The 26843-nt window shown below is 51.1% G+C and overlaps 1 protein-coding gene across 6 annotated transcripts in view; it reads left to right on the top strand.

Moving 5' to 3' along the window:
• ELF2 (E74 like ETS transcription factor 2) overlaps positions 1 to 26843 on the top strand; it is a 1226980-nt gene that overhangs the window by 1120659 nt on the left and 79478 nt on the right. For all 6 annotated transcript variants that reach the window (XM_069631080.1, XM_069631082.1, XM_069631079.1 and 3 more), the window contains one exon: positions 1684 to 1770. In XM_069631080.1, coding sequence (XP_069487181.1) covers positions 1684 to 1770 — 87 coding nt within the window. The remainder of the gene's footprint in view (positions 1 to 1683; positions 1771 to 26843) is intronic.

The raw sequence follows: 26843 nt of genomic DNA, 5'->3' as shown, positions 1-26843 counted from the left end.
TAACTTCTTTCTTCTCAGACCATTAGTTCTTGATGACATCCATGGTCTTCCTTTATTCACTTGCGTTACTACGCTTGCAGTCAGTGCTCTCGATAAGATTTTGAAGCAAGTGTTTACTCGCTATTCTTTTTTTTTTTTTTAAAGTTGCCAATAAAATTATTTTTTAAAGTTGCCAATAAAATTATTTTTTAGAGTACAAATGTAAGTTCCAGTCCCAATGGGAGTATTTTATAAGCGAGTAAAAATGTTTTAACTGTGAAACAGAAATGTTTCTGTAATCCATTCTTTGCACCCAGCCCTTCAGATAAGGGGTTTATTTGCCACTTTTGCTCCGTAAAAATAGGCAAATGCACCCCCAAAACAAACGGAGTAGAAATACTGCCAAAAAAAATAGCTTTCACCTAAAAAGCTCCATGGTTCTGTTTGGACCAGTAGTGCACATAGTACCACAGGAAGAAACTACTATTATTACTGCTTGATAGGAAGTAGTAAACCTGTATCTTTTTATGTGCATGAATAACTAGGAGCAATGAAATAATTATTACAAAAACATTTGCGTTTCACAGTTTAAAGACATTTTTGGCCGCTTGTAAAATACTCCCATGGGAAATTGGACTTAACATTTTTTTACTCCCTAAAAAATCGTTTTACTCCCAAGTTTAAAAAATAGTGAGTAAAATACTCACTCTAGCAAATTTGATCTAGAGCACAGTTTGCACCAATTATGTATGACCATTAATAGATGCATTTTTGCTCTTCAAATAGGCAGTAATAGTTTCTCCCTCTGGCACTACGTTTACTACTGGTCCAAGCATATCCATGGACCTGTGACTGAAAGCAGGGGGGGGGGGGGGCAAGCGCCTATGTGAGGGTTTCATATTTTTTATTGAGAGAATTTGTACTCCCTGTTTTGGGAGCATTGCCAATTTTTAGGGATTGCAAGTGGCTGATACCGCCCTTACCTGTCGGGCTGCTTACAATACTTTGAAACGTGTTTCTAACTGTATTTAAAATTGAAGTGTTAGTGCACATAGCAGAGCACACTGAGGTGAATGCATTATATTAATAGTGAATGTTCTAGTGTTATTTACATGTGTTTTTTCATTGACAAGATTTGTCCTAGGCCTGAATAAGTAGCCATATTTGTATACATTCTGCATAACTTGTATTTAGAGCGTTCTGTGTGTGCTTAACTGAATCCTTCACCACTCTCGCGCCCTCCTAAATCCAAGCATTGCTGTTCAGTCACACTACCCAGATAGTTTGACTAGACCAAAGTGTGTGTCCCTGTTCATCAGAATAGGGTGGTCTCTCGCAATCTGTCCACAGGGCTAATTCTGAAACTTAATCTTAACAACTGGCACCTAGGCACCACCTAAAGGCCAAATAAGAAGATGGCATGTTTTGACAATTTTTGCACTGTATCTGAATAGCACTCAAGAAGTGGAAATGTAGACCCCAGAAGTGCTAGAGCTGCAAAAGAATCCCAACTAGGCAGACACATTTAGTTAAAAATTATGTGAAAGCAAGACTGTGTTTAATATCCATTGCAGAAATGCTGTCAGTGGAAAAGTAGGCTTTCTGCAGTGCACTCATGTATGCCATCATATCAATCTCTTTTTGAAAGGTTTAGAATTACCTTCTGTTACCTTTTTGCGTTTGATTCTGAGCCTTTTCTTTCAGCTGGCCGAAAACCAAAAACACAATCGCCTACTTTTTCGAATGGCTCTCCTGACCTTGGAACGAAGAAGAAACCCAGAGAAGGAAAAGGTACCTTTTCTCAAACAATTTGATGTGTATGTTTATGTAGCCCTGGATAAAATTGCTTGTTTTGCAGTGTCTTCTCATAAGAATAAAAAAGACATCGGAATGTTTTTTTTTTTTTTTTTTAACTCCTTCTAAACTCCATCTTCAGAAATGAAGCAAACCCCTGATTGGTTTGCTTATCACCACAATTACAGCTTTTCATTAAAAATAAAACTAGGCTGAATGCTTTTGACCTTAAAGGTCTGATGTAAGGTGTTTGAAATGGAATCTTGCAACCCATTTTAATTTTCTTTGATTTTGAATAATAATTAACCCCACCCATTGCTTTATTAAATATTTTTGGCATCCACTTTGCATAAAGTTTGTTGCCACACAAACTGGATTGCACTGTAGGGTTGGTCCACAACGACTCCAGGTATTGATATAAGTTACTTGTACCTGAAAATGGTACTCCATAAGAAATCTAATGTATCTTCCTACTGTTGGAAAATCTGCATATGTTCAACGGATTTAAAGACCTGCAGTATAATTGTCATTGATATTAATTCAGAAAAGTAAATGTGAAACTCGTACGTTCCGTCCCCTTTCCTCCATCGTTGTGGGCGTCCCCCAACCTGGGGATGGTACCAGAACCTTTGGCAGCGAAAAATTGAGTTTCCCCTTTAAATTTAGTATAGAGTGTGGGGCGTGGCCTCTGGCGTGGGAATGCCCCGCCCTCAGGTGCCTCACCTCAGTCCCTTTTTCGGCACGAACGGTGTCTGACCCGACAGTCAGCGTGGAGACTTGTTTTCAACTTTACACTTGCTCCCCGTTTTTGTTTTTCCGTCATGTTTAACCTTCCTGTGCTGCCTCACCTCTTCCCTGGCGCATGTCGGCTGCAGGAGGATTATATTGTATTTATATTGTGCCCATACACAAGTGTTTCAGGGCGCGAAGAGGCAAGGGAGGGGTACAATGGAGGACAAAACAACGATCTTACTAGACCCAGTGACATTGAGAACGCGCAAGTGCAGGGGGGAGGGGAGGAGTGGAAAGTGCTGAACACGTGATTACAACAGCAGATAGGGGGGGGGCAGCAGGTGGCAAGTGCAAGAATTAAGCGCAGACAACGGGTGTTTGATTAGTGCAGGTAAGGGGACTGTAGGGTTGCAGATGCAGACCCAAGTGCAAGGGTTGCCAGGAGGCAGTGCGGGCATGCAGCTGGGTGGTCAGGGATCTGGATCCGAATTCAGAGGGTAGCCAGGTGCCCAGTGCAGAAATGAACGGATCAGCAGGGGAGAGGAAGAGAGGAGGGTCTTAAGGTGCTTCCGGAAACAAAGATGCTCTCGAGTTTCAGAGAGGCAGGGAGGCTGTTCCAGAGGGAGGCACCAGCCGAAGATCTACCACCAACTTGTTGCTTGGAGAAGCGACTGACCCTGAGGGAGTTGGAAGAGTGAAGATCTCAAGAAGGAAGGTATTTCCAAAGGGAGAGTTGGCGGTATTGCAGACCCAGGCCCCAGAAGGCCTTGTGGACAATGCAGTGTGTCTTGAACTTAATCCTTGCAGTCACTGGGAGCCAGTGAAAAGAGATGGAGCGATACAATCTCTGGGCTTGAGGCCAAGGACAAGTCTCGCAGTCCTGTTCTGGATGAGTTGCAGAGGGTGGAGAGGAGAAGCAGACAGATTTAGAAAGAGGCTGTTGTAGTAGTCCAGCCTAGAGAAAACCAGAGCGCTAGAGACAGTGAGCCTCTGGGGGAAGAAGAGGAAAGGAAGAATACCTCGGAGGAGGTGCAGTTGGTAGTTAGACTTAGAGATATCAGAGATGTGAGGAGAAAAGGAGAGTGTGGAGTCTAAGATGGCCTTGAGGTTCTTAGCCTCACAGGTGGGAGCAGGAAGAGGGCCAACGGATTCCGGCCAGAGAGTGATAGGAAAGGAGGGTGCAGGTGTGCCGATGAGGAGAATCTGTCTTACTGGCATTTAGGCAGAGATAGTTGGTGGCCCACCACTCCTGGATAGCAGACAGATGAGAGAAGGAGAAGAAGTGGCAGAGGGGAGCCTGAAAACGAGCAGAGTGTCATCCGCATAGCACTAAAAGTTGGAGCAGAGAGCAGCAAAGAAGTGGGCGAGAGGTGCCAGGTATTGGTTGAACAGCCAGGGAAAGAGGTTAGCCCCTGGGAACACCACAGGTAGAGTGTGAGATGGAGGAAAGGAAGGACCCAACTTCGACTTTGGAGTGTCTATCAGAGAGGAACGAGGTTAGCCAGGCCAGGGCCTGATCAGTGATACCCAGGTTATCATGGAGACGATTGAGCAGGATGGCATGGTTGACGTGTGTCAAAGGCAGAAGAGAGATTGAGTAAGATGGGGACAGATTAGAATCAAGGTTAGAGAGCAGATCTTCACGGATGTTCAAGAGAGCAGTTTCTGTGCTTCTGGCTGTTCGGAAGCCAGACTGATGGTCATGGTGACAACCAACGGAATCGGTGTGGAGGTTAAGCTGGGAGATGGCCAGCTTTTCCAAGAGTTTGCCCAGGAAATGAGTGATGAAGATCGGGCAATAGTTAGCCGGACAGGAAGGGTCGGCTGTGGGTTTCTTGAGAAGGTGCACAAGAGAGTGCTTCATAGGGGAGGGGAAGGCTCCAGCGGCGAAGGAGTGATTGCAGAAGTCGGCCATGGCATGAGCAATGGTGTCTATATGGTCCTTGATGGTTTTGGACGAACAGGCAAGTACCTGTTTTGGCGAGACTTCATAGTTCGGACTTGACTAGAAATCTCGTCTGGGGAGAACAGGGGAAAGGAAGCGAAAGAGGGGAGGGTAGGAGGCTGAAGGAGGGCCTGGTGTATGGAGCGGGAAGAGGAGGTGAGGGTGGACAGGATGTCCTGGGTTTTAGAGATTAAATGAGAAGCCAGGGCCGTGCAGATGGTCTGGGAGGGCACAGGAGAAGTAGAGACTGCAGCAAGATTGGCCAGCTCCTTGCACATTTTAAAGAGTTTGGCCGAGTTGTTAGATGCAGAGACGCAGGCTTGGATGTGGGCTCTCTTCTTAGTGCGGACAGAGAGCCGGTATTGCCTTTGGGGCAGGCCAGTTTGTCAGAGTATGCACAAGATGCCTGCCATTTCCTCTCGGTAACCCTACAGTTGCGTTTAAGGGTGACGAGGTCAGAGGCATACCAAGAGTTGCACTTGGCTTTGGGCTTCAAGCGGACCCTCATGACAGGGGCAAGAACATAGTGTATTGGAGATAGCATAGTGGATAGCTTGGAAAGGGCAGTATCAGGATGAGTAAGCCAGAGGTGGGGGGGGGGAAGCGGCAGCGAAAGCCTCAACTGACACACGCTTCATGGGCCGAATGACCGAGAAGGTGGGGCTGGCTTGGCCTGTGGGGTAGAGAGGGAGAGCTGGGAGGAAAGGAGAAAGTGATCGCCCCAGGAGAGAGGGGGGGGTCGGAGGAGATGAGAACCCAAGAGTGTGCCCTGCAGAATGAGTCTGAGGGGAAGAATAGAAAAAGAGTCGCAGAGGTCACAAAATAGTCCAGAGGATGGACAGGAAGCATCCAGGTGGATGTTGAGGTCTCCAAGGAGGAGGAGTTGAGTGGTCGAGGCCAGGAAGGAAGGGAGAGGTCCGCCCATTCGGAGAGGAAGGTGGTGATCTGGCCAGGTGGCCGCTAGATAGTAGCCACTGTGAGAGAGGGGGCAGGAGAGAGCGCGAGAGCCTACAGACCAGGCATTCAAAGGAGGTGTATGCCTGCATAGGAATGATAGAGGCAGGAATCCACTTGGGGAAGATCAAGGCTACACCCCCACCGGTGCGGTTGGCTCTTGGCGCAGAGAGAATCTTTTAGGCATCAGGGAAGAGAGTATCAAAGCTTGTGACAGCTGGCTGTGTACCATGCCTCGGTGAGATCAAGGTCGAGTTCTTCCAGGAGACTGCAGATGTCAGAGGAGTGTTTGACAGCTGAGCGAGAGTTGGGAGTAGTGATGTGGAGAAGGTTGCCATCCTTGAAAGACTTCCGGGGAGGGGTACAAGTCAGAGGTACCCCCTGCGGAGGTGTAGGAGGAACCCAAGGGAGGGCAGAGGCGGTAGGAGAGGGCAGGGTAGCCAAGGAAGAGGAGGGTGCCAGATAAATGTCAGAGGGTGGGGGCAAGGAAGCTGAATAAGGCAGAGAAGGGATAGCGGGAGCTGAAAGGAAATGGACAAGTCGAGGGAAAGGTCTGTCAAAGAGAAGGTTGGCTTGAGGATCTTGGACCAAGACAGCGCCATTCAGGGAAACATTAATGATGGATTCACGCGATGTGCCTCATGAGACGGCTCGTTACCGGCCTCTGACCCCCATGCACTGTCTTGAGTACCTAGGGCACGACCACCGCTGGGACGTTTGCTCGGCTTGCAGTGCTCTTGGTCACAGGACATTGAAGAATCGGTTGTCGTGGTGGAGGGAGATTTTCCACACTTCTCCTCCGCCCTACCTTGAGGTCTTAGTCTCCAGGACCTCTCGTCCAGACAAGGTAGGCCCTCTGTTCAGCACAGCTCTTCAGTGCAACAACTCCTGGACAAGGGCTCCTCGGATTCAGGTTCTGGCAGGCCAGAGGACTCCAAGTCTACCGGCTCCCAAGCCGAGGCAACCGGGTTCTCTTGCTGGTGCGCCAGGGGCAGACCTGAGGCCGTCCAGGCTACCAGCTTCCAAGCTGAGGTGCTCAGGAGCACTACTGTGCTGTCCTTGAGAGGGCCATTAAGTTTGTCCTCCTCTTCGACCCCAAGGGGTAAGACATCGTCTGGGGCCACCTCCAAGAGTCTGTCCTCTGCACAATCCAGCACGACTACCGGCACAGGTGCCGAGGGCGCACAGCCTATCTGAGCTCGCTCTGAGGTCAGGGTGTTACGACTGCCGACCAATGGCTCGGCGCCTACCGGTGCGCTCTGAGGTCGCTTTCGCTTCGCGTGCAAGATCCAAGCAGTATCCTCCCATGTCTCAGGCCTCTCGTGGCTCAAAGCCTTTGCACCCTCCTGCCCAGGGAGTGGCACAAGGCTTCAAAATGGCAGAGAGGCATGTGGCGGAGCCTGCCAGGCCGGCAGCCATTTTGGATTAAACTCTGGGCCCGCCTGTGCTCTCGCCCATTGAATCGGCTTTGCAGAAAGTTCCTAGTCCCTTTTCCTCTGGAACATGCATCTGGTCTCCTTAGGGGTGCATCTACCAATCGCTGCCTTATGGCTACATGCCTTGAGCGCCTCAGCACTTTGAACATGAGTGGAGACCTAGTGTCTCGGAGGGCTACGCCCCTAAGGACCCGGCAGCTAGCGAGGACCGCTTCTTTGAGCAATTCCTGCTCCTCATCTGTGGACTCCTGAAGGATCTAGTGAAGGAGGTGATCACGCAGGTGGTGCCTCTCCAGACCCCCTCATTTGGGTGCTCCTCCAGTGCTGCCGGTTCCAGTGCTGGTCCCTATCCGGCCCAGGCCCTACCGATTGTTCAGACCCCTCCACCATCTCCTGCACCACCAACACCTCCGCCTCCACAGCTGTTGGAGCTGTCTTCAGCTCCGTAATTCGGGTGGACCCCATCGGCACCTGTGCCCCAGGGCCCAGACTCCCATCTGTCTGTAAAAAAGTGGGGGGCCATGACACCCACGACGACTAACCCTCGGTATCCACTGAGGCCTTTCATGACCACCTTAGGAGCCTGGCGGATGTTTTTTGGGGTCTCTCTGTCTCAGGAAGACACCCCCTGTCCCCTCCTATTCCACCCCCCTCCCCTGCAGTCAGGAGTGCTAGCAGAGGCACCACGATCCGGTCTGGAATCACTCTCCAGAAGGATGATCCTGTAGGTGGGGAGAAAGTTCTGGGAGAAGCCCAGGGCCAAGGCCCAGATGAACAAGTAGTTGGACAGCGGGTTCAGGCTGACGGGGGGGGGGGGGGGAGCCAATCCTCCTGGCCTCCCACCTGCAGCCGCATTCTTAAGTGGTTGCTGGCTGCAGCCTCACTATATTCTAAACCATCGTCTTACTCCACGGAAGCCACCTCCAGTTGTCTTTCCAAGGAGGACAAGGTCCTCGAGTCTTTGAGCAAACGCGATTTCAGGACTGCATCTGCGGCAAGCCAATGCCTTCTTGGCCGCTGCTAACCAGAAGCTTTTGGAAAGGCACGCTGCCTTCAAGACAGGTCAAGCAGCTGCCCGGGCCGTTGCGTAGGACCTCATGGAGTCTTTGGTCTCCCACATGGACACAGCCAGCAGAGGGCTGTGCCTGGGTGTCGATGAGCTGGACAGCGTGGATGCATGCCACTAAATTGTAGTTTGACGTACAAGAGCTGATCGTAGATATGCCTTTCGAATGCGTGGACCTCCATCATTCGTCAACCGATGACGAGTTGGCGAAGATGAAAACCTGTACTCAAACTGCCAAGTCCATGGCCAACCTGACAAAGCCAGGGGAGAAGTACTTACCTCAGTCCCAGGGCAGGACCGAATTCAAATGCTGCGCTTTCACCGGCTTCAAGGGGTTTCAGGACCGCAAACGCAGAGGCCAGATGGGTCACCCAGCGACAGCTGAGGAAGCAGCAGAGGACTTTGCGCGTTTGTTTTCTGCTCCCACTCCTCTGCCCCTGCCTCCGACGCCAAGAAACAGTGACCTCAAGGTCGGCGAACACAGCTCTTCAGTGGGGGGCCGGCTGGCTCTTTTCCAGGCCAGCTTGTAGCATCTTTTTCAGGAACCCGTGGATCCTGTCCGTAGTCTCCACGGGCTTCAGTCTTCCTCTACCTTTCCCTCTATCATACTCTCCTCCTCTTCGTCAGATCGGGTCTCCGGCTCTTTTACGGGAGGTATTTTCAGTCTTCGAGATGCAGGCGATAGAACCGGTTCCTCCATCAGACAGGGGCTCCGGTTTCTACTCCAGGATTTTTGCGGTACCCAAGTACAAGTCTGGCCTGAGGGTTGTCCTGGACCTTTCTTTTCTCAATCTGCTTCTACCGCAAGAACGCTTCAAGATGCTTACTCCCACTTACTAAGTCTTTGTGTGCAGGGGACTGGATGCATTCCCTGGACCTCAAGGATGCATACCTGCATGTCTCCATCTACCAGCTGCATCAGAGGTTTCTGCGGTTCAAGGTGCTGCCTTTCGACCTGAACTCAACCCCTCGTGTCTTCACGAAGTTGATGAATGCAGTGGCGGGTCTCCTCTGCTTGGAGGGCCATCACCTATACCCTTATCTGGACGACTGTTTGCTGAGAGTGGGTTCACCCGAACAGGTGATACACTGAGATTCTTCATCAGCTGGTGTTCTCCCTCAACCAGAGGAAGTCAGTCATGCCCCTCCCAAGATCTGGCCTTCCTAGGGTTGCATTGGAACATGTCCATTCGACAGGCGCTCCCCGTGTTCGAGAGGATACTCTCGCTTCGCAATGCGATGGAGCACTTTCTGGCTAACTCGGCCTCCTCGGCATGGTGGTTCCAGCACCTTCTGGGCCTATTGGCCTCATGTGTAATCACTGTACAGCACGCTCACCTCAAGATGAGGCGCCTCCAGCTCCACCTTCTAGCCAATTGGAATCAGGAGGCTGGGTCTCAGTCAGACAGGATCCCAATACCCCTGCTCCTCTTGCCCGATCTTCACTCGTGGCTGATGTATGGCAATTTTTTTGTGGGAGCTCCCTTCACCTGACCGGAGCCTACCCTGGTGGTGATGCCGGACTCCTCCCTTCGGGCTGCGGGGCTTCTCTGGAGGGTTGTGATTAATGGTGCATGGTCCAGGGCAGAAGCCCTCCTGCATATTAATCTACTCTATCTCGGGGCAGTGGGCCTGGCCCTCAGGGTGTTTCTGCCCCACATCAGGGACTGGTCTGTTCTGGTCAGGATGGACAATTCTACTACGATGTTTTACCTGAACAAGTAGGGTGGCACCCGTCCGACCCCTCCTCTGTCTGGAGGTAGTGTCAAGCTGGGAATGGGCCCTGAAAAGAGGGGTTTGGATTTCCGCAAACCACCTTCCGGCGGACAGCAATCCAGAAATGGATCAGCGTAGCCACTTGGGATACAACATATACGAGTGGGAGTTGCATAGCGGCTCCTTGTTGCCCCTGTTGCAGCGTTGGGGGTTCGCGGACCTGGCCCCGTCTGCATCTCCTCAGAATTCGTATTGTACCCAGTTTGCTTCGTGGGTTGCTTGGGGGGGTCTCTGGTAGACTCCTTCCAAATCTGTTCCCACCCATCCCTCTGCTCCAGCGGACCCTCCAAGTTCAGGGCTTTGGTGGGCTGAAGCCTCATCCTGATTGCCCCCCACTGGCCTTCAAGACCTTGGTTTTCGGATCTGCTGCTGTTGTGCTCCCAGAGCCCACTCACCTCCCGATCACCAGCAGGGGTTTCCTGCCGCAGCAGGGTGGGGCAGTGGAACATCTGCACACGGCAAAGCTGGAGCTGATGGCCTGGTTCCTGGCCTGCCGAGATTTGAGCATGGTACCCTCTACTCGGTCCCAGTATAAGAGCAAATGGAATAGGTTCTGGCATTGGGCTTGTGACAAGGGTCTGGATCATGTCACCTGTCTTCTGGATGACGTACTGGCTTTTTCAGCACACCTGGCTCGTTCTGGAGTTCAGGTGGACACTTGCCGCACTTATTTGGCAGCCCTTTGGGGCTTACAAGATTTCCCCCAAGCAGGATTTTTCGACGGCCATCCCAGTGTTTAAGGCCCACCTTAAGGGGTTGTCTACTATTTTTCCTCTAGTGCATAGCCCACACCTGGTCTGGGACCTCCATGTGGTTCTTGTAGCTCTGCAGCGCAAACCCTTCGAGCCGATTTTTTAGGTGGACATCCACTTGATGGCACTAAAGACGGTTTTACTGGTAGCTCTCACCTCTGCGTGCAGGGTCCGTGAGCTGCAGGTGTCGACTACTGATTTTCTATTCTCTGGCCGCCTGGTGGACAGATGTATAGAAGGCCTACCTATATTGTGACAGGGACCTCTCTGGGGAGCTGTAGCCAAACCAGTTAAAGGTAGCAGTGACAAGGGTCTACGCTAAGTCTCAAGAGGTGGTGGGCTTGTAAAGGGCCCACAGTGAATACACACAATGGGAATCAGATTACATTTAGACGGGGTGTATAAAAATTGTTATTTCTCCAGCATTGGATCTTTCATAGATTCAGATGCTTGAATATTCCCCGTCGTCAGACTGGGAATCCTCGGTGATAAATTTAATAATAATAATTTTTTTTTTTTATTTTTTAAATATACACACTTTGCTACCTAGCAGTGCATGTACATAGCCCATTATGGCCTATGAGCCATTTCATTGTGTATTCCCTCCACCTCACTTTGGTCCTTTATGGCCCCAGCCAATGAGGTGGCAGGGCTTAAGCTCCGCCCCCGGCAGCCATCTTTAGATTTTTCACCGCAGTCTAACAGACACAGGGAATCCTCAAGCTCTCTGAGCTTTTTCAAATTCTTTCTACTTTTGTGTGGAATATATTTGGTAAATATATTCCATTTTGTTCCCCTTCTCAGGGGCTTTGTTTCCAATTAACCTGGGAGACAAAACTTTTTGTTTTCCTCTCAAAATCGTCGACTGAACTTCTCTTCAGAAATGGAGGCACCTCAGGCTGTCAGGAAGCCTTCCCTGTTTAGGGACTGCACGAGGTGCAAAAAGAAATTGGTTTACAACAAAGACCCTCACGAGCATTGCATTTATTGTCTGTACCCACATGACATTAAAAAATGCGAGATTTGTAGAACCTTTTCCACCAAGACCCTTCATGACAGGCATAGAAGACTCCTTTCTTACCTGGAATCCAGGGATCAATCTTCGGACGAAGAGTCTGTCAGAACAGCTCCTGTCCATTCCAGCACTCCATCTGAGAGACAAACTTCAAAGAGAAGGGCCTCTTCAGTGGAAAGGAGTTCCTCTCCCAAGTCAAAAAAGAGGAAGCTGGAATTGATACCCTTTCTGCCTCCAGTTGACTTACCAAGCCAGAAAAAGTCAGCAAAATCTGCCTCCAGAGGTAAGGAGGAGTTTGCAAAAAACGGGGGGGGGGGGGGGCAGTCGTCGGGAAACCGCCCACGAATGAAGGGAAAGGTAAAGGCCCGTCATCGGCCATACCGTCGACGAAAACAGCGACGACGACCACGCTTAAAACATCATCGACAATAAGATCATTGTCATCGGACACGTCGACCGCGAAGCAATCGTCGACGAGCAAGAAACACCACTCGTCCACGAAGCATTCATCCATGACGCAGTCGTCCACGGAACGCATTCCACATTCGTCAGCGAAGCTCTCGTCGACTGCAAAACCTCACTCGTCGACGGCAAAACCTCACTCGTCGACGGCGAAGCCTTCGTCGATGGGAAAATCTCAGTCGTCGACGAAATCTCATACGGGATGCTTGTCGACTAAGATAGCATCGTCCATAACACCTTCAGCGGCACCACAAATTTCGGCAGTTACGGAGGAATTGCTGCCTTCCACATTTGAAACTCCTGTCATTGAAAGCAATGTCATTGAGAAGAATATTGAGACTGAACCACTGGTGCAGCAATTTTCACCTTTAGGTCACATGCCAGAACTTCCGGATGTAATTCTTCAGGAAGAATTCTCTGCGGAAGTGATGGAAGAGTCCACCGGTCCCTTACCGAAACAATACAGCCCTCCTTGGCAACCGTCCACGGGAGAATCCGAATACCCTCATGACCCGATACTCATGTTATCCGTGCAGAGGATTGTAGAAGAATTTTACAGGCGGCAAAAGGAGAAGCAAATCCCGATTTGATCCCATAGAATCAGGAATTATTCCTAGAGAGTCATCTCCGATTCCAGGCACATCTGGTTGTTCTCACAGGAGTAGACCGCAAAAACGGATGAGATCTCCGGAACCTGCTCGAAGACCAAGGAGCAGCACCCACAGTGCTTCACCTACAAGAGTCCCGTCGCCACAGTCATCGCACAGACCGCGATCTCCGGATGTGGACCCTACTATGGTACCGTCCACCATCTCGGTATCAGACTGGCAGGAGGATCCTTTTAGAGAATTCTCGGAACCAGAAGAAGGAGAAATAACACAGGAGCCAGACGCATCCAGTGAGTGGGATGACTACATAGTCGAGAAGCCCAGGAGGAGAGACTCGCTGGGCAAGGCCTCACTGCCGGATGATCTCGTCTCTTTCCATACCATTATAGGTAAAGCCGCAGAATTGTTTAAAATTCAGGTTTCTTCTGAGGAAAGGAAATCAGTGCTCTATGAGCACAGGGACAAACGAAGGAGGACAGTGACCACTATTCCTCTCCTCGATACCATCTGGGATTCCCGATCCAAGATCCTATCCACACCCTTATCGACTCCGGCGCTTGTGTCCAGGCCAGAAAAGAAATATAAAGCTCCGGATTCGGCACCTCTTTGTTTGAGAGGTCATACGAAACCGGACTCAGTTATCACAGTGGCGGCCAGAAAGAAACTCGCCAACCCCTCCTCACCGTTGTCGGCACCACCGGATAAGGACGGACGTAAACTGGAAGCCATGGGCAGGAAAGTATCATCTTCTGCATCGCTTACAATCAGAGCGGGCAATGCGCTGGCCACGACCGCAAGGTTCGATCGCGAGCTTTGGCTCCGCATGTCTAAATTGGCGAAACAATTACCACCAGAGCTCCAAGAGGAGGCAAAATCAATAATCGCGGATGGTGAAGCTACATCGGATCACATGATCGACGCAGCGGTTGATGTGGCCGAATCAGGCTTCAGGCAGATGGCACACGGCACAGTGCTCAGAAGGCAGGCCTGGATGAAGGCTACGAACTTTAGACCTGAAGTCCAGGCGCAGATATTAGACATGCCATTCGATGGACAAGATCTCTTTGGAAAGAAGATAGACGATCATTTGAAGGGAATCAAGACAGACACGGACACAGCCGGAGCCATCAGTTCTTTAAAGGACAAAAGTAAGGACCATCGGTCTCTTCGTCCCTTTAGAGGCTCATCTTCCAAGTTCAGAGGATACGGTCGTTCCTCGTATGGTCAAAAAGCACAAGGCGGCACGTACCAAGACAATAAATATCAGTCATCGAACAGATACGCCCATAGAGGCAGACGTGGCTCCGCCCAAGGGAAGTCACAAGGCAAGCAAAACTGACGACCAATTTTTTTCCCCCTCTTCACCACACCCCGGTGGGGGGAAGGGTGAGCCAGTTATTCCAGCGCTGGCAATCAATTACATCGGACAAATGGGTGTTACAGGTGATCCGAAAGGGTCACACCTTAGAATTTCTGGACCAACCTCCTTCCCTGCCTCCAACATCTCGCAGAGTGCATATGCTAAGACAGGTCATGTCCGAAGTGCAAAAACTGCTCCAGAAGGCAGCAGTAGAACCAGTTCCTTATTCTCAGAGGGGAAAAGGTTTCTACTCCCGATTCTTCCTCGTCAGAAAGAAAAACGGTCAATGGAGACCCATCTTGGACCTGAGGGCACTCAACAAATTTATCAAGCGCATAACATTCAAGATGGTAGCTTTACAAGGGGTGCTACCTTGGTTAAACAAGCACGACTTCTTAGCCACTTTAGACTTGGAGGACGCATACTTCCATATACCGATCCATCCAGCGCACAGGCAGTTCCTCAGGTTCACGGTGGGAGAGCTTCACTTTCAGTTTCAAGTGCTCCCGTTCGGGCTAAAATCGGCTCCGAGAGTTTTCACAAAATGCTTGGCGTTCCGCTGCAAAGGCTCGCTCGGCAGTGTCGAGAACTGTCAACCTCCTAAAAGAGTTAGGTTTCTCCATAAACCAGACAAAGTCCTGCCCTGTTCCCAACAAGGTAGCTCTCTTCCTGGGAGCCAAACTCGATACCAGCATTCCCAGAGTGAGGCCATCCTCAGAAAGAATAGCAGCGATTTTACGCTCAACTTCGAACTTCCTACAGAAAGAGACAACATCCGTACGCTCTTACAAATCCCTATTGGGCATGATGTCATCATGCATATTCCTCATACCGAACTGCAGGCTACGCATGAGACCTGTGCAGGAAGCTCTGGACCACCAATGGAAACAAGCTTTCGGAGGCTGGGAAGACATTGTCCAGATTCCATCGACGTTGCACAAGGCCCTTCGATGGTGGAATGTTCCGAGGAATCTTCTGCAGGGGATGCCGTTTCAAGCACCGACATCGACCCTTCTGCTGAGGACGGACGCTTCCTTATCAGGTTGGGGCGCTCATCTTGCGGACCTCCAAACCAAGGGCTCTTGGTCGGCACGAGAGTCCCAGCTCCACATCAACGTGGTAGAGCTCAGGGCCGTAAGGTTGGCGCTGAAAGCCTTCCTACCGGTGATAGCTGGTCAAGTTCTTACAGTCCAGACAGACAACGCGACCTCCATGCACTATACAAACAAGCAGGGAGGCACGAGGTCACAGATCCTGTCGCAAGAAGCCCAACAGCTTTGGGCATGGGCCTTGCACTACGGGGTGCAGATCAGGGCAGAGCATCTTCCAGGAGTGGACAATGTCCTAGCGGACAGGCTAAGCAGAGAATACACAGCGTCCCACGAGTGGGAGCTGGACGAAAAAGAAACCCAACGGATATTTGCCTTATGGGGCCATCCGCAGATCAACCTTTTTGCCACCAGGAACAACAAAAAATGCAAGAGATTTGCTTCAAGATACCCGGAGCACCAATCACTGGGAGACGCGTTCTCAGTGAATCGGTCGGCGAAGTTCCTCTATGCCTTCCCACCCATTCCCCTCATGTCGAGGGTACTTCGCAGGGTAAAAGAACAGGATTGTTCTTTGATTCTAATTGCACCGGATTGGGCACGGCAAGTCTGGTACCCGACGCTGAGGCATCTATCCTGTCAACCCCCGATTCGTCTCAAGACACATCAATATCTACTGACACAACAGAACCGCAAGGTCCTCCACCACGACCCGAGGAGCCTGTCTCTAAAAGCATGGTTCCTGAGCAGCGCAAACTGATGCACCTAAAGTTACCATCAGAATGCTGGGATATCATCAGGGCCGCTAGAGCCCCGTCCACGCAAGTCACCTACACCAGGAAATGGACCAGGTTTTCCAAATGGTGCGAGACCTCTGCAATCGATCCCCTCATGGCCTCGGTTAATCAGATTCTGCCCTACTTGTTGCACCTGGCTAAGTCAGGGCTCTCACTGTCCTCTATCAAGGTCCATCTGTCAGCCATAGCGGCTTACACAGTAACCGCGGAGACGCAAGCCTTACTTTCCTTACCAGCGGTTAAAATCTTCCTGAAAGGACTGATGCGTACTTATCCGCCTACACCAGTTCCGGACTGGGGCCTCAACACCGTCTTAACAGCCCTCATGCAACCTCCCTTCGAACCCATACACAGATGCGATATGAAATTCTTGTCCTGGAAGACATCTTTCCTGATAGCCATCACATCAGCCAGAAGGATCAGTGAGTTACAAGCTTTGTCTTCTGAACCCCCGTTTACTTTGTTCCAGAAGAACCGCGTCATCTTAAGGCCTCACCCGAAGTTCCTCCCCAAGGTACTTTCGGAGATGTCGTTCACTGAGCGCATTGTTTTACCAACCTTTTTCCAGAATCACGCTTCTGAAGCGGAAAGAACATTACATTCTCTAGACGTTGCTAGAGTGTTGAAGTTTTACTTGCAAAGAACCAAGGAGTTCCGCTCCTCAAACCGGCTATTCATTTCTTTCTCTGGCCGTACCAAGGGTCAGCATATGTCTAAGCAAAGTCTGGCACGCTGGGTATCGTCCTGCATCACCCACTGCCATCAGTTGAAAAGCGACCCTTTAACTAGACCGCCGTCTGCGCACTCCACCAGAGGAAGGGCGGCGTCAACAGCATTCCACGCAGGGGTGGCTGTTGGCGCAGCCGCCACGTGGAGCACTCTGCATACTTTCGCCAAACACTACTGCCTGACTGAAGATGCCAACAAAGAAGCTGCAGTTGGACAGACAGTGCTCCGCCATCTCTTTGTATAAGGTAGGACCAGCCTCCTTTCCCACCTTTCCCGAAGTATGTAACCGTTGTGTTGCTGCATGGTAAAGGTTTGATCAGAAATGTTTTTTCTGTATTTATGCATGCATATATATATATATATAGTGGCATGTTTTAACTGCTTGGTATTCTATTCAAGCATCTGAATCTATGAAAGATCCAATGCTGGAGAAGTCTTAGTTACTTACCTGTAACTGTATTTCTCCAGCATTGGTATCTTTCATAGATTCACATGCGCCCGCCCGCCTCCCCTGAGAGGCTGCTTCTATGCTCGGCATCCATCATACTGTAATCTCTACGGTTCAAAATCTAAAGATGGCTGCCGGGGGCGGAGCTTAAGCCCTGCCACCTCATTGGCTGGGGCCATAAAGGACCAAAGTGAGGTGGAGGGACTACACAATGAAATGGCTCATAGACCATAATGGGCTATGTACATGCACTGCTAGGTAGCAAGGTGTGTATATTTAAAAAAAAAAAAATGTATTATGAAATTTATCACCGAGGATTCCCAGTCTGACGACGGGGAATATTCAAGCATCTGAATCTATGAAAGATACCAATGCTGGAGAAATACAGTTACAGGTAAGTAACTAAGACTTATGTCCAAGCAACACTTAGAAAAATGACTGATGGGTAGGAATATCACACACCACTAATTATAGATTACATATATACAGTGACTGGTTGAGGGCATAGTACATATCAACCCCCTGTAAAAGAAAGTACAGATTAGATTATGCACCAATAGTCCAGACAGTTAACCCTAACTTCAATTGTCCTTCGCTTAGTTATCCTGGGGCCTTATGCCCAAAAGTTCAGGAAAAGTTCCAACAAAGTTTGTGAAGCTGGAAAAAATGAAGGTGGGATCTCGGGGGGGGGGGGGGGGGAGGAGTTAAAGGGGGTCTAGTGAACACTTGCAAGGGGTAGAGGACAATGTATTCTAACTATTCTCCAGCATGGGGTATCACATGGATTCACATGCTCATGAATACTCCCCGTCGTCAGGCCAGGAATCCTTGGTAAAAGAAACAGTTTTCACTTCCACTTACAAACTATATTTATCCACTAAACCAATCACTGAGCTCTGAGTCATACTGCCCACAGCCAATGACTGCCCTTTACCCAAGCCCCTCCTCTAGCAGCCATCTTCAGATTTTTACTGCATGTGCAAGTGTTGGGAGTCCTTGTGTTTTGCTCTGTGAGCTGATCTACGTTTTTCGTGCTTTTTCAGTAAAAGTTTGATTTTTGTGTCAGAGCCCTTGTGCTCTTTCTCTACATTGGCCGACTAGCGGGGATCCGTTTGTCAGTGAATTTCAACACCCCTCAAGGGCAAGAATCCTCGAAGTTGCGTCGAAGATTCCAGAAGGCCTACTGCACACTCTGCACCATGTCGGAGGAGGAGGGGTGTCGTAAATCTCCTACCGTCTCACCTGGGATCACTTCTTGCTCTGTTCTGCGGGAGGATTCCTCTTGTGGACGGATCGGGTCTAGTATAGGCTCGCTCGAGTCTTGTCCGGCTCCAGAGCGCGTTCAGAGTTCCAGGAAGGTCGCAGTTCCAGGATGTCCAGGAAGAAAGTAGAGGTCGCTAGGGTTGAGGATTCCAGGAGCAGATTTAGAGGGAAAAGGTGGAAGTAAGAAGGGACCAGGAAACTAGGAATAGTGGATTTGCCGAACAGCACACACACGTCTGGTCATTAACTAATGATAGTGTTGAGACGCGCGGGGCGTGGCCAATTTATAGAACGTGCCGTGTCCGATGTAAAGGCTGGTGCGAGGCAAGTCACTTGGCACGGCCATGTTGGGAGTAACAAGGAATATAAGCCCCGTCGTGATAAGGACCAGGAAGTCCAGAAAGGGCAAGTTCTATGGGTCATGACAAGGCGGGGGGGGGGCTCTTTTCAAGCTTTGTTCCAGCTGCGGACTGCAGAATGTGTTTGTAGAGGACAAACGCCTCCAGTGCCTCTACTGTCTCCATCCGGATCGCAGGGAAGCGGATTGCAAATCTGCCTTGAGTTCTCCAAACAAACCGTGAAAGATTGTCACAGTAGGCTGGCAGCATGGATCTTGGGGAGAATTCTAATTTCTGTGCTACAAATTCTGAACAAGTTGTCAGCAAGATGCAACAAATCTGACAGCCTAACCATATGGCTAGCAGAGGGTACTCCCTCTGGGACACTATGGGATACATTTGGGTATGACTCTCAAAGCAGAGCACATTGAAACAGAGCCAGCACTCAGTTAGGTTTTGTATTAAGCCTTGTTGGGGGGGGGGGGGGGGGGGGACTGTCAAGACCCCAGAAAAGCCAGCAAAATGTACAATGGGCTACCACATGTGGTATTGTGGTAAAATGTGGGTGTTCTGCCTAAATCCTGTGCTAAGTATTATTCTCCAGGATGGGGTCTGGCATGGATTCACATGCTCATGAATATTCCCCATCGTCAGGCTGGGAATCCTCAGTAAAGAAAAAATCAGTTTCAGTTTTGTTTCTGAACTGTCTTTCTCCTAACAACCAATCACTGGTCTCTGGGTCATACTGCCCCCAGCCAATGACTGCCCTCTACCTAAGCCCCTTCTCTGGCAGTCATCTTCCGATTTTTACCGCACATTCAAGTGTTGGGAGTCCTCATGCTATAGTTCTCGAGAGAGTTTTGCCCTATTTTTGGGTCAATCAGGCCTCAAGCCCCATCGATTCATCATACTAACGCGGACCCGTTTTCAGAACCTTCTACGCCCCTCAAGGGTGAGTTTTCGTCGAGTTCCCTTCTTGGAGCATTCCAGAAGATTCTTGAGGCCTACACCGCGTGGACAAGGCCGAGGATAAAGGAGGCTCGACGCCTCTGTTCAGGATCTGCCCAGGATGTGGGCTGCGAAACCTCTTCCTGGACGATGGGCACTCTGTGCCTTTATTGCCTACATTCAGACCGCTCGCACGTGGATGAGGCCTGTGCGTCCTGCAAGGACATTGTACCACGCACCATGAAGGACCGTTGCAAGCGGCTCAACATGAGGCAAAGCACCGGGAGCGCCGTTTGTACGGGCTCCGCGGCAGCCAGGCCGGGCGCAGCATCGCCGACACCGTCCACCACGAGCCAATGCTCCGGCTCAGCGTAGAAAAGGAAGTCGGACCAACCGGGTATGCTTCTGGACAAGGCCCGGTCGACTCAGATGGAGAAAGCCAAGGGGGAGCCGGGCAGTAACCCTCCCCCCACGGTGAAGGCATCAGACGCGCCCATGGTGGTGAAGGCCCTGGTTCATCAGGCGAAGGCGTCTGTTGAGGGGGTGGTGGTGTCCCTGGCGAATGCTGTGGATACAGTCCCAGTGGAGACGACCCCCAAGACGAGTTTCCCTGCCTGCTCAGAGGGAATAGTCTTTGCTGCCCATTGAGAAGACTCCCTTGAAGACGATGCCTATCATCTCCCGAGACCGTCGCCCCTGGCCAAGAAGGGGGCTGGGGGGTGCGGTAGTCCAGCCGGACTTGGATATCTCTTCCGAAGAGGAGTTCTCTGGCCTGAAGACAGTGCACGACAAGAAGTTCGTCGAGGCCAGGTCCTACAGCAAGGACCCCGATGAGGCGGACATGGAAAGCGACGAGGGAAACAAGGGGCGGCAGGGCAATGAGCACCACGCCACTGCCCATGCTCCCATCGCAACCGCCGTCACCACCGATGGACATGCCGGCAGACATCCTACAAGCTCTGCACACCCTGTGTTCAGAGATGAGGACAAGGATGCCCGTGCTCCCGACGGGCAATCCCGCGGCGCCTGGACCATCAGGGGACCTGACGCCTAAGAGAAGAGTCTATCCGCCTCCATCACGGTGGCCACGGACGTCTCTGACACCGCCTTCCGCCAGATGGGCAAAAGCGTCTGCCTTCATCGGTGAGGTTGGCTGAAGGCCACCAATTTCCCCTCAGGACGTACAGACAGGTTTTGGACATGCCCTTCGACGGGGACAACTTGTTCGGCAAGACGGTGGACGAATCTCTGCAGGCCATCAAGGCAGATACCGAGACGGCTCGTGCCTTGGGCACACTCCAACACCGACGGCCGTCTTTTCGGGCCTCCGAAGGCAAGTCCCATGGTGCCTCCAAAGGATTTGGTGGCAACTTCTCTTCGTACAGTCAACCACCCCATGTCTCGGCCCAGGAAGCCTACAGGGGCAGCAGCTAAGCCAGAGGAAATCGTTGTCGTCGCCAAGGCCCTCAAGGTGGGACGTCCACGACGAAGCAGGACTGAACCGGCCGTGGCATCAGGCCCACACGCGAGCAACCCAGTGGGAGGCCAGCTGGTGAACTTCATCGGCGTGTGAAAGTCCATCTCCACCGACCGTTGGGTGCTGGACGCCCCGGCCCACGGACACATGGAATTCCAGGGGAAGTGTGCCCGCGTTCGCCAGTAGCCAGGCAAGAAAACCATGTGCCACAACTGCTTCCAGAGGTACGAGCGATGCTGAAAAAGGGCGCGATAGAACTCGTCCCGAAGAGTCTTTGAAGCTAAGAAGACAGGCGGTTGGCGGCCCATCCTGGATCTCCTCTGCCTCAACAAATACAGCAAGTCCCAGAAGTTCCGGATGACCCTTCAGCACGTGCTGGGACAACTAGAGGAAGAAGATTTCCTGTTGTCGCTGGACCTGGAGGATGCTTATTTTCACATCCCCATCCACAAGGGGCATCAACAGTTTCTACGCTTCGTGGTCCAGATGCAGCACTATCAATTCAAGGCCCTTCCCTTCGGTTTAAAGTCAGCGCCAAGGGTCTTCACTAAGTGCCTGGCGCCGGTGCGGCTGCCCCCTAGGGGGTCAACGTCTACCCCTACCTGGACGATTGGCTCATCCGAGCAAAGTCAAGGGAACTCGCTGTCGAGCACACAGCGAGGACCGTGCCCCTGCTCACGGAACTGGGGTTTTCGATAAACTATGCAAAGTCCTGCTTGGTGCCATCGCAGGACGCTTGGTTTCTGGGGTCCAGGCTTTGCCGTCGGAGGACAGGATAAAGGCCATCCTGGGCAAGGTACAACGGCTGTTGCTCGGCATGATGTCGTCATGCATCTGCCTCGTTCGGCTGTGCTGGCTGCGGATGCGGCCGCTGCAAGAGTTCCTCCACGCCCGTTGGATCCAAGTATCGGGAAGCTTTGGGGACAAGATCGCCCTCAACGTGACATTCCGCTGAGCGATTCGGTGCTGGGGCATCCGCGCGCATCTAGTGGCGGGCACAGACTTTCAGCACATCAGGAGACGGTGACGATGAACGCCTCCGTGGAGGGTTGGGGCGTGCACACCGGAAATCTCCACGCAAGAGGCCTTTGGCGACCGGAGAAGTCGTTGCACATCAACGTCCTGGAGCTCCGAGCAGTGTTTTGGGCCCTCAAATCATCCCTTCCCTCCCTCAAGGGCAAGGTGGTGCGGGTCTTCACCAACAACACCACCACGATGTTCTACATCCGGATGCAGGGGGGCACCAGATCCCCGGCCCTCTCCAAGGAAGCGCAGGATCTATGGCAGAGGATGTTCCTGGTACCCTTTCATCTGGCAGGAGTGAAGAACACGGTCGCCGACTCACTCAGCAGGGAACTGTGCTCTTGCCACGAGTGGGAGCTTCGGCAGGATCAGGTGGACCTACTGTTTCGACGATGGGCCACTCCCCCGCTCGACCTATTTGCAACAGCCGCGAACAGCAAGTGCCGGAGGTTCGCCAGCAGGTTTCCCCAGTCGGGAAGCATGGGAGATGCATTCTCCTTCCCCTGGGAAGGCCTGTTCATCTGTGTTCCCGCCATTGCCGTTGATTCTGCGAGTCATCAGTCAACTCAGACGGTCCTGGTGCAGGATGATCCTCGTCGCACCAGCGTGGCCGAGGCTGATATGGTACCCGGACCTTCTGGACAGCCGCTGAGGGAAGGCCAACGGGAAAGGCCGTCGCCCCTCTCTGCAGCTCTGCTGCGAGGCGAACTACAAAGAGGCACAATCGCCATGCCTGCAGCACCAGCGCTGCTCCAGGGCCCCCACTTGCCTGCCCGAGCACTTTCTGGAGCTACGACAAGCCACGAGGAGCGTAATCAACATAAGATGGCCGCCGCCGTATCTCTATCCATGGTAACGACCACAACAAGAAAATGCTGCCGAGCCGATTGGCACCCACACCTTGCGCGACCTCCTCTCCTGCTTTAAATGGAGGGGAGGCGTGCCGCGAGGCAAAGCCGCCGAGGGAAGGCCAACAGGAAAGGCCGTCGCCGCTCTCTGCTGCTCTCTGCCGTTCAGAGATGCTGGATGCAGGAATCCATGCCCGAAAGGGGTTCACTGTATGCTCGCCAGCATCTACGGCCCTCCCACCCAATCTTAACACGCAGAACTGCGCACCTCTCGCTGCGCACTGGCATCCGGAAACCCGGCACATACCTGCCCAGTATCGCCTTTAGAAATGGTCGCCTGCGCACAAGGTATGCTGCACTAAACCGCTTTCACCGCCCCACTAACGTGTGCTCTAGCCGCGGCACGTTGAAGCCCCGTTCTAATGTAGGACACAGTACACTGGCAGTTCGTACGGACACTACATCTGATCATACCTGCAAGTCAGCCATTACGCGCACGGAACCTGCAAACAATGAGGCCATACGCTGCATGAATATGGACGCTCCGCACGGTGCCCTCCCTGCAGCACAACATGTAAGTTCTATGTACACAGACCAAAACGATATTACTAGTCTGGTAATTGTCGCTTCTATTGACTTGCCGATCAAAGGTGCCCCTACCAATGAAATGTTATGTAAAGGTGTCCCCACTGCGCTGCTGGTCAAAGATGCCCCTATTAATGCAATGATATGTAAAGGTGCCCCCACTGCGTTGCTGGTCAAAGATGCCCCTCTTAATGCAATGTTATGTAAAGGTACCCCGACTGCGCTGCTGGTCAAAGATGCCCCTATTAATGCAATGTTATGTAAAGGTGCCCCCACTGCGCTGTTGGTCAAAGATGCCCCTATTAATGCAATGTTATGTAAAGGTGCCCCCACTGCGCTGCTGTTCAAAGATGCCCCTATTAATGCAATGTTATGTAAAGGTGCCCCCACTGCGCTGCTGGTCAAAGATGCCCCTATTAATGCAATGTTATGTAAAGATGCCCCCACTGCGCTGCTGGTCAAAGATGCCCCTACCATTGCAATGTTAGGTAAAGGTGACCCCACTGCAATGCTAGACAATGTCACTAACGTTAAAATGCTGCCTAATAGTCAACACACTACCACATATATCTCTGCCATAACCACCAACCAAACGCTCACATCGGCTACTAATGCCAAACCTCATAGCCCCTCCATTAAATTCCTAGCCTGCGCCTTGGTGAACGCACGCTCTATCCCAGCGCACCCGCTCGATGTACATGACCTCATCAGCAGGAACACTCTCGACCTTTTTGTCTGTGTGACATGGCTACAAGACATATCTGAACCCGCACTCTCACTCCCTATCCCATCTGGCTACACCATATTTAGGCAGGATCGGGCAGAACAAAGGGGGGAGGCGTGGCTATTATAGCCAAGGACACCCTTCACATCAGAAGAAATCAGGGTCAACTAGGGCACAATGCCGACTACCTCCTCCTCAAACTCAAAACATCTCCCACCTCCATCATCGCCTTTCACCTTGTGTATCGCCCCGCCAGGTCATCCCACCGACTTCCAAGAAACTCTCCTCAACTTCCTATCCCACAACCTGAAAAAACCTCCAAAGTAGTCGTACTGGGTGACTTCAACTTTGGCCTTGACTCCCAAAACACCAATGCCATCACCCTACAAAAAGGTCTAACTACCATAGGGTTTGCCCAAGCAATCACCAAGCCTACTCACATTAAAGGGCGTACCCTCGACTGGGTTGCGCATCATAACTGCCCCATTCTTCGCTGTCCTATATCCCCCATCCCATGGTCAGACCACTTCTGTATTAACTTTCACATTGACATCGCCACAGAACCTTTAAAACCCACCATACTCCCTGCTGCATTATCTAGGAGCCCCAAAAAACTAAGGATACCCTCCTCCCGCTCCCTCAGGTCCCAGGCCTGAAAGCACCATTCCCTAATGATCCGATACTACTAGCCAACACCTTCAATGAAATCATAACTACCGCAGTAGACACTATCGCTCCCCTGGCAGCCAAAAAAGCTAAAAAAAACGAAGCATTCTAATGCCTGGTTCGCCCAAGCATTTATGGATCTTCGATCTAAGAAAAGGGTATCACTTGCCACCTGGAAGAAAAACCCTACTGAACCCAACAAATCTGCCTTTAAGACCATTACGAGACAATACAAAACTGCCATCACACACGCCAAAGCTGAGTCCTACAACACAAGGATTAACAATGCAGACTCTGGGTCTAAAGAAATCTTTGCTATCTTCAGGGAACTCTAATCCCCTTCAGCCCCCCGCCCAGCATTGTCAAAGATGAGGCCTGGTGTAACCAAATTCAAAAAGCGATGCTTGAAAAACTCGACTCCCTTCACACTAAAATCCTAGCCCATCAAAAAGCTATCTCCTCCCTACTAGCAGCCCAAACGGCACAACCTACATTGGACACAACCATACAGGCACCCATATTTCATTTTTCGCCCATGAGCGAATCAGAAGTCATCAACCTCATAAAGTCCATTAAGCCCTCTAACTGTAAGGTGGACACCTGTCCGACTCACATCATTAAAGAATGTGCCCCAGCTATCGCCCCATTCATTACTGCTTTTATCAATTCCTTCCAATCATCCACTGTACCCAGCTCCCTCAAAGAAGCCTGGGTCCGACCCTTGCTAAAAAAGACTTCTCTTGACCCTTTGATACCGGGCAACTACAGACCCATTACTACAGTCCCTTTCCTCTTAAAGATTTTGGACAAAGCAGCCTACCTGCACGTTCAAAAATTCATTGAGGACAACAACCTCCTTGGTCTCCGCCAATCCGGTTTTCGCCCTCGTCATGGTACCGAGACGGCGCTACTTGATCTAAAAAAACAAATAGAAGACCTAAGAGACGCAGGGAAACCTGCACTCCTTCTGCTCCTAGACCCGTCAGCCGCCTTTGACTTGTTAGAGCACAAAACCCTATGCCACCATCTCGCAACCAGTGCGAACTTCTCCCCAAAGGCCTGTGCTTGAATGAAGATGTTTTCGGAATCTTCAAATGCCACACTGAGTCTGATCAAATGTGCAGTCTCCCAAGGCTCATGCATCGCCCCTACACTATACAACCTCTACACCAGACCCCTGTTTCGTATTCTGGATTCACTAGGCATCTCATATACCAACTATGCAGATGACACCCAGGTACTCATACCTCTCACGGGGGACTACTGCACTGATACGGACACCCTCAACCTCATCTACTTCACCATTCAATCCTGGATGGCAGACAACTGTCTCTGTCTGAACGGTGAAAAAACCAAACTTCTGCTGATTGGATCACCTTTTACTTTGAGCAAACTTGACAAAGAGTATCTGGCCTTCAATATAGACAACTCCCCATCACAGTATGACAAACCATTAAGACCTTGGGCATTTACCTAGAGCCATGCCTGACCATGGACAGGCAGGTCAATGCCATAGCTTCCTCTGCAGCGTACTATTCCAAATTGATAAATGCTGTCAGGCCTTTCCTGACCCAACAGAACTGCATCACCATAGCCAGAGCCATTATTGGTTCCAGACTCGACTATTGCAATGCCCTCTACATCGGTACATCTCAAAGAAACCTGGCTAAGCTCCAGATTGCCCAGAACAATGCCCTAAGGGCCGCAACTGGCATTTCACACAGGGAACACATCTCAATGGTTAGGAGGCAGGCACACTGGCTACCGATCAAAGAAAGGGTTGTCTTCAAAACACTTGCCATAACATACAAATGTCTCCATGAACTCGCACCCACATACCTTGAACAAAGGATCTCCAAACAGACACAGACCAGACCTTCCAGGGCCGCCCATGCCAACCGCATCGTGGTTCCTAACACGCGCAGTGTGCGCGCGGGTGGCTCGAGCTTCCGCTCTATGGCTGCCTCTCTCTGGAACAAACTCCTGAACGAGATCAGATCTATTGAATCTCATGCTGCCTTCCGTAAGGCCTTAAAAACTGGACTTTGTCTAGAGGGCCTACCCCACGT

The sequence above is a fragment of the Ambystoma mexicanum genome, chromosome 6q (assembly GCF_040938575.1).
Source record: "Ambystoma mexicanum isolate Mex_15411 chromosome 6q, UKY_AmexF1_1, whole genome shotgun sequence".
Classification (NCBI taxonomy): Eukaryota; Metazoa; Chordata; class Amphibia; order Caudata; family Ambystomatidae; genus Ambystoma; species Ambystoma mexicanum.
The sequence above is the reverse complement of the archived record's forward strand: the minus strand, read 5'-3'. Positions and strand labels throughout refer to the sequence as shown.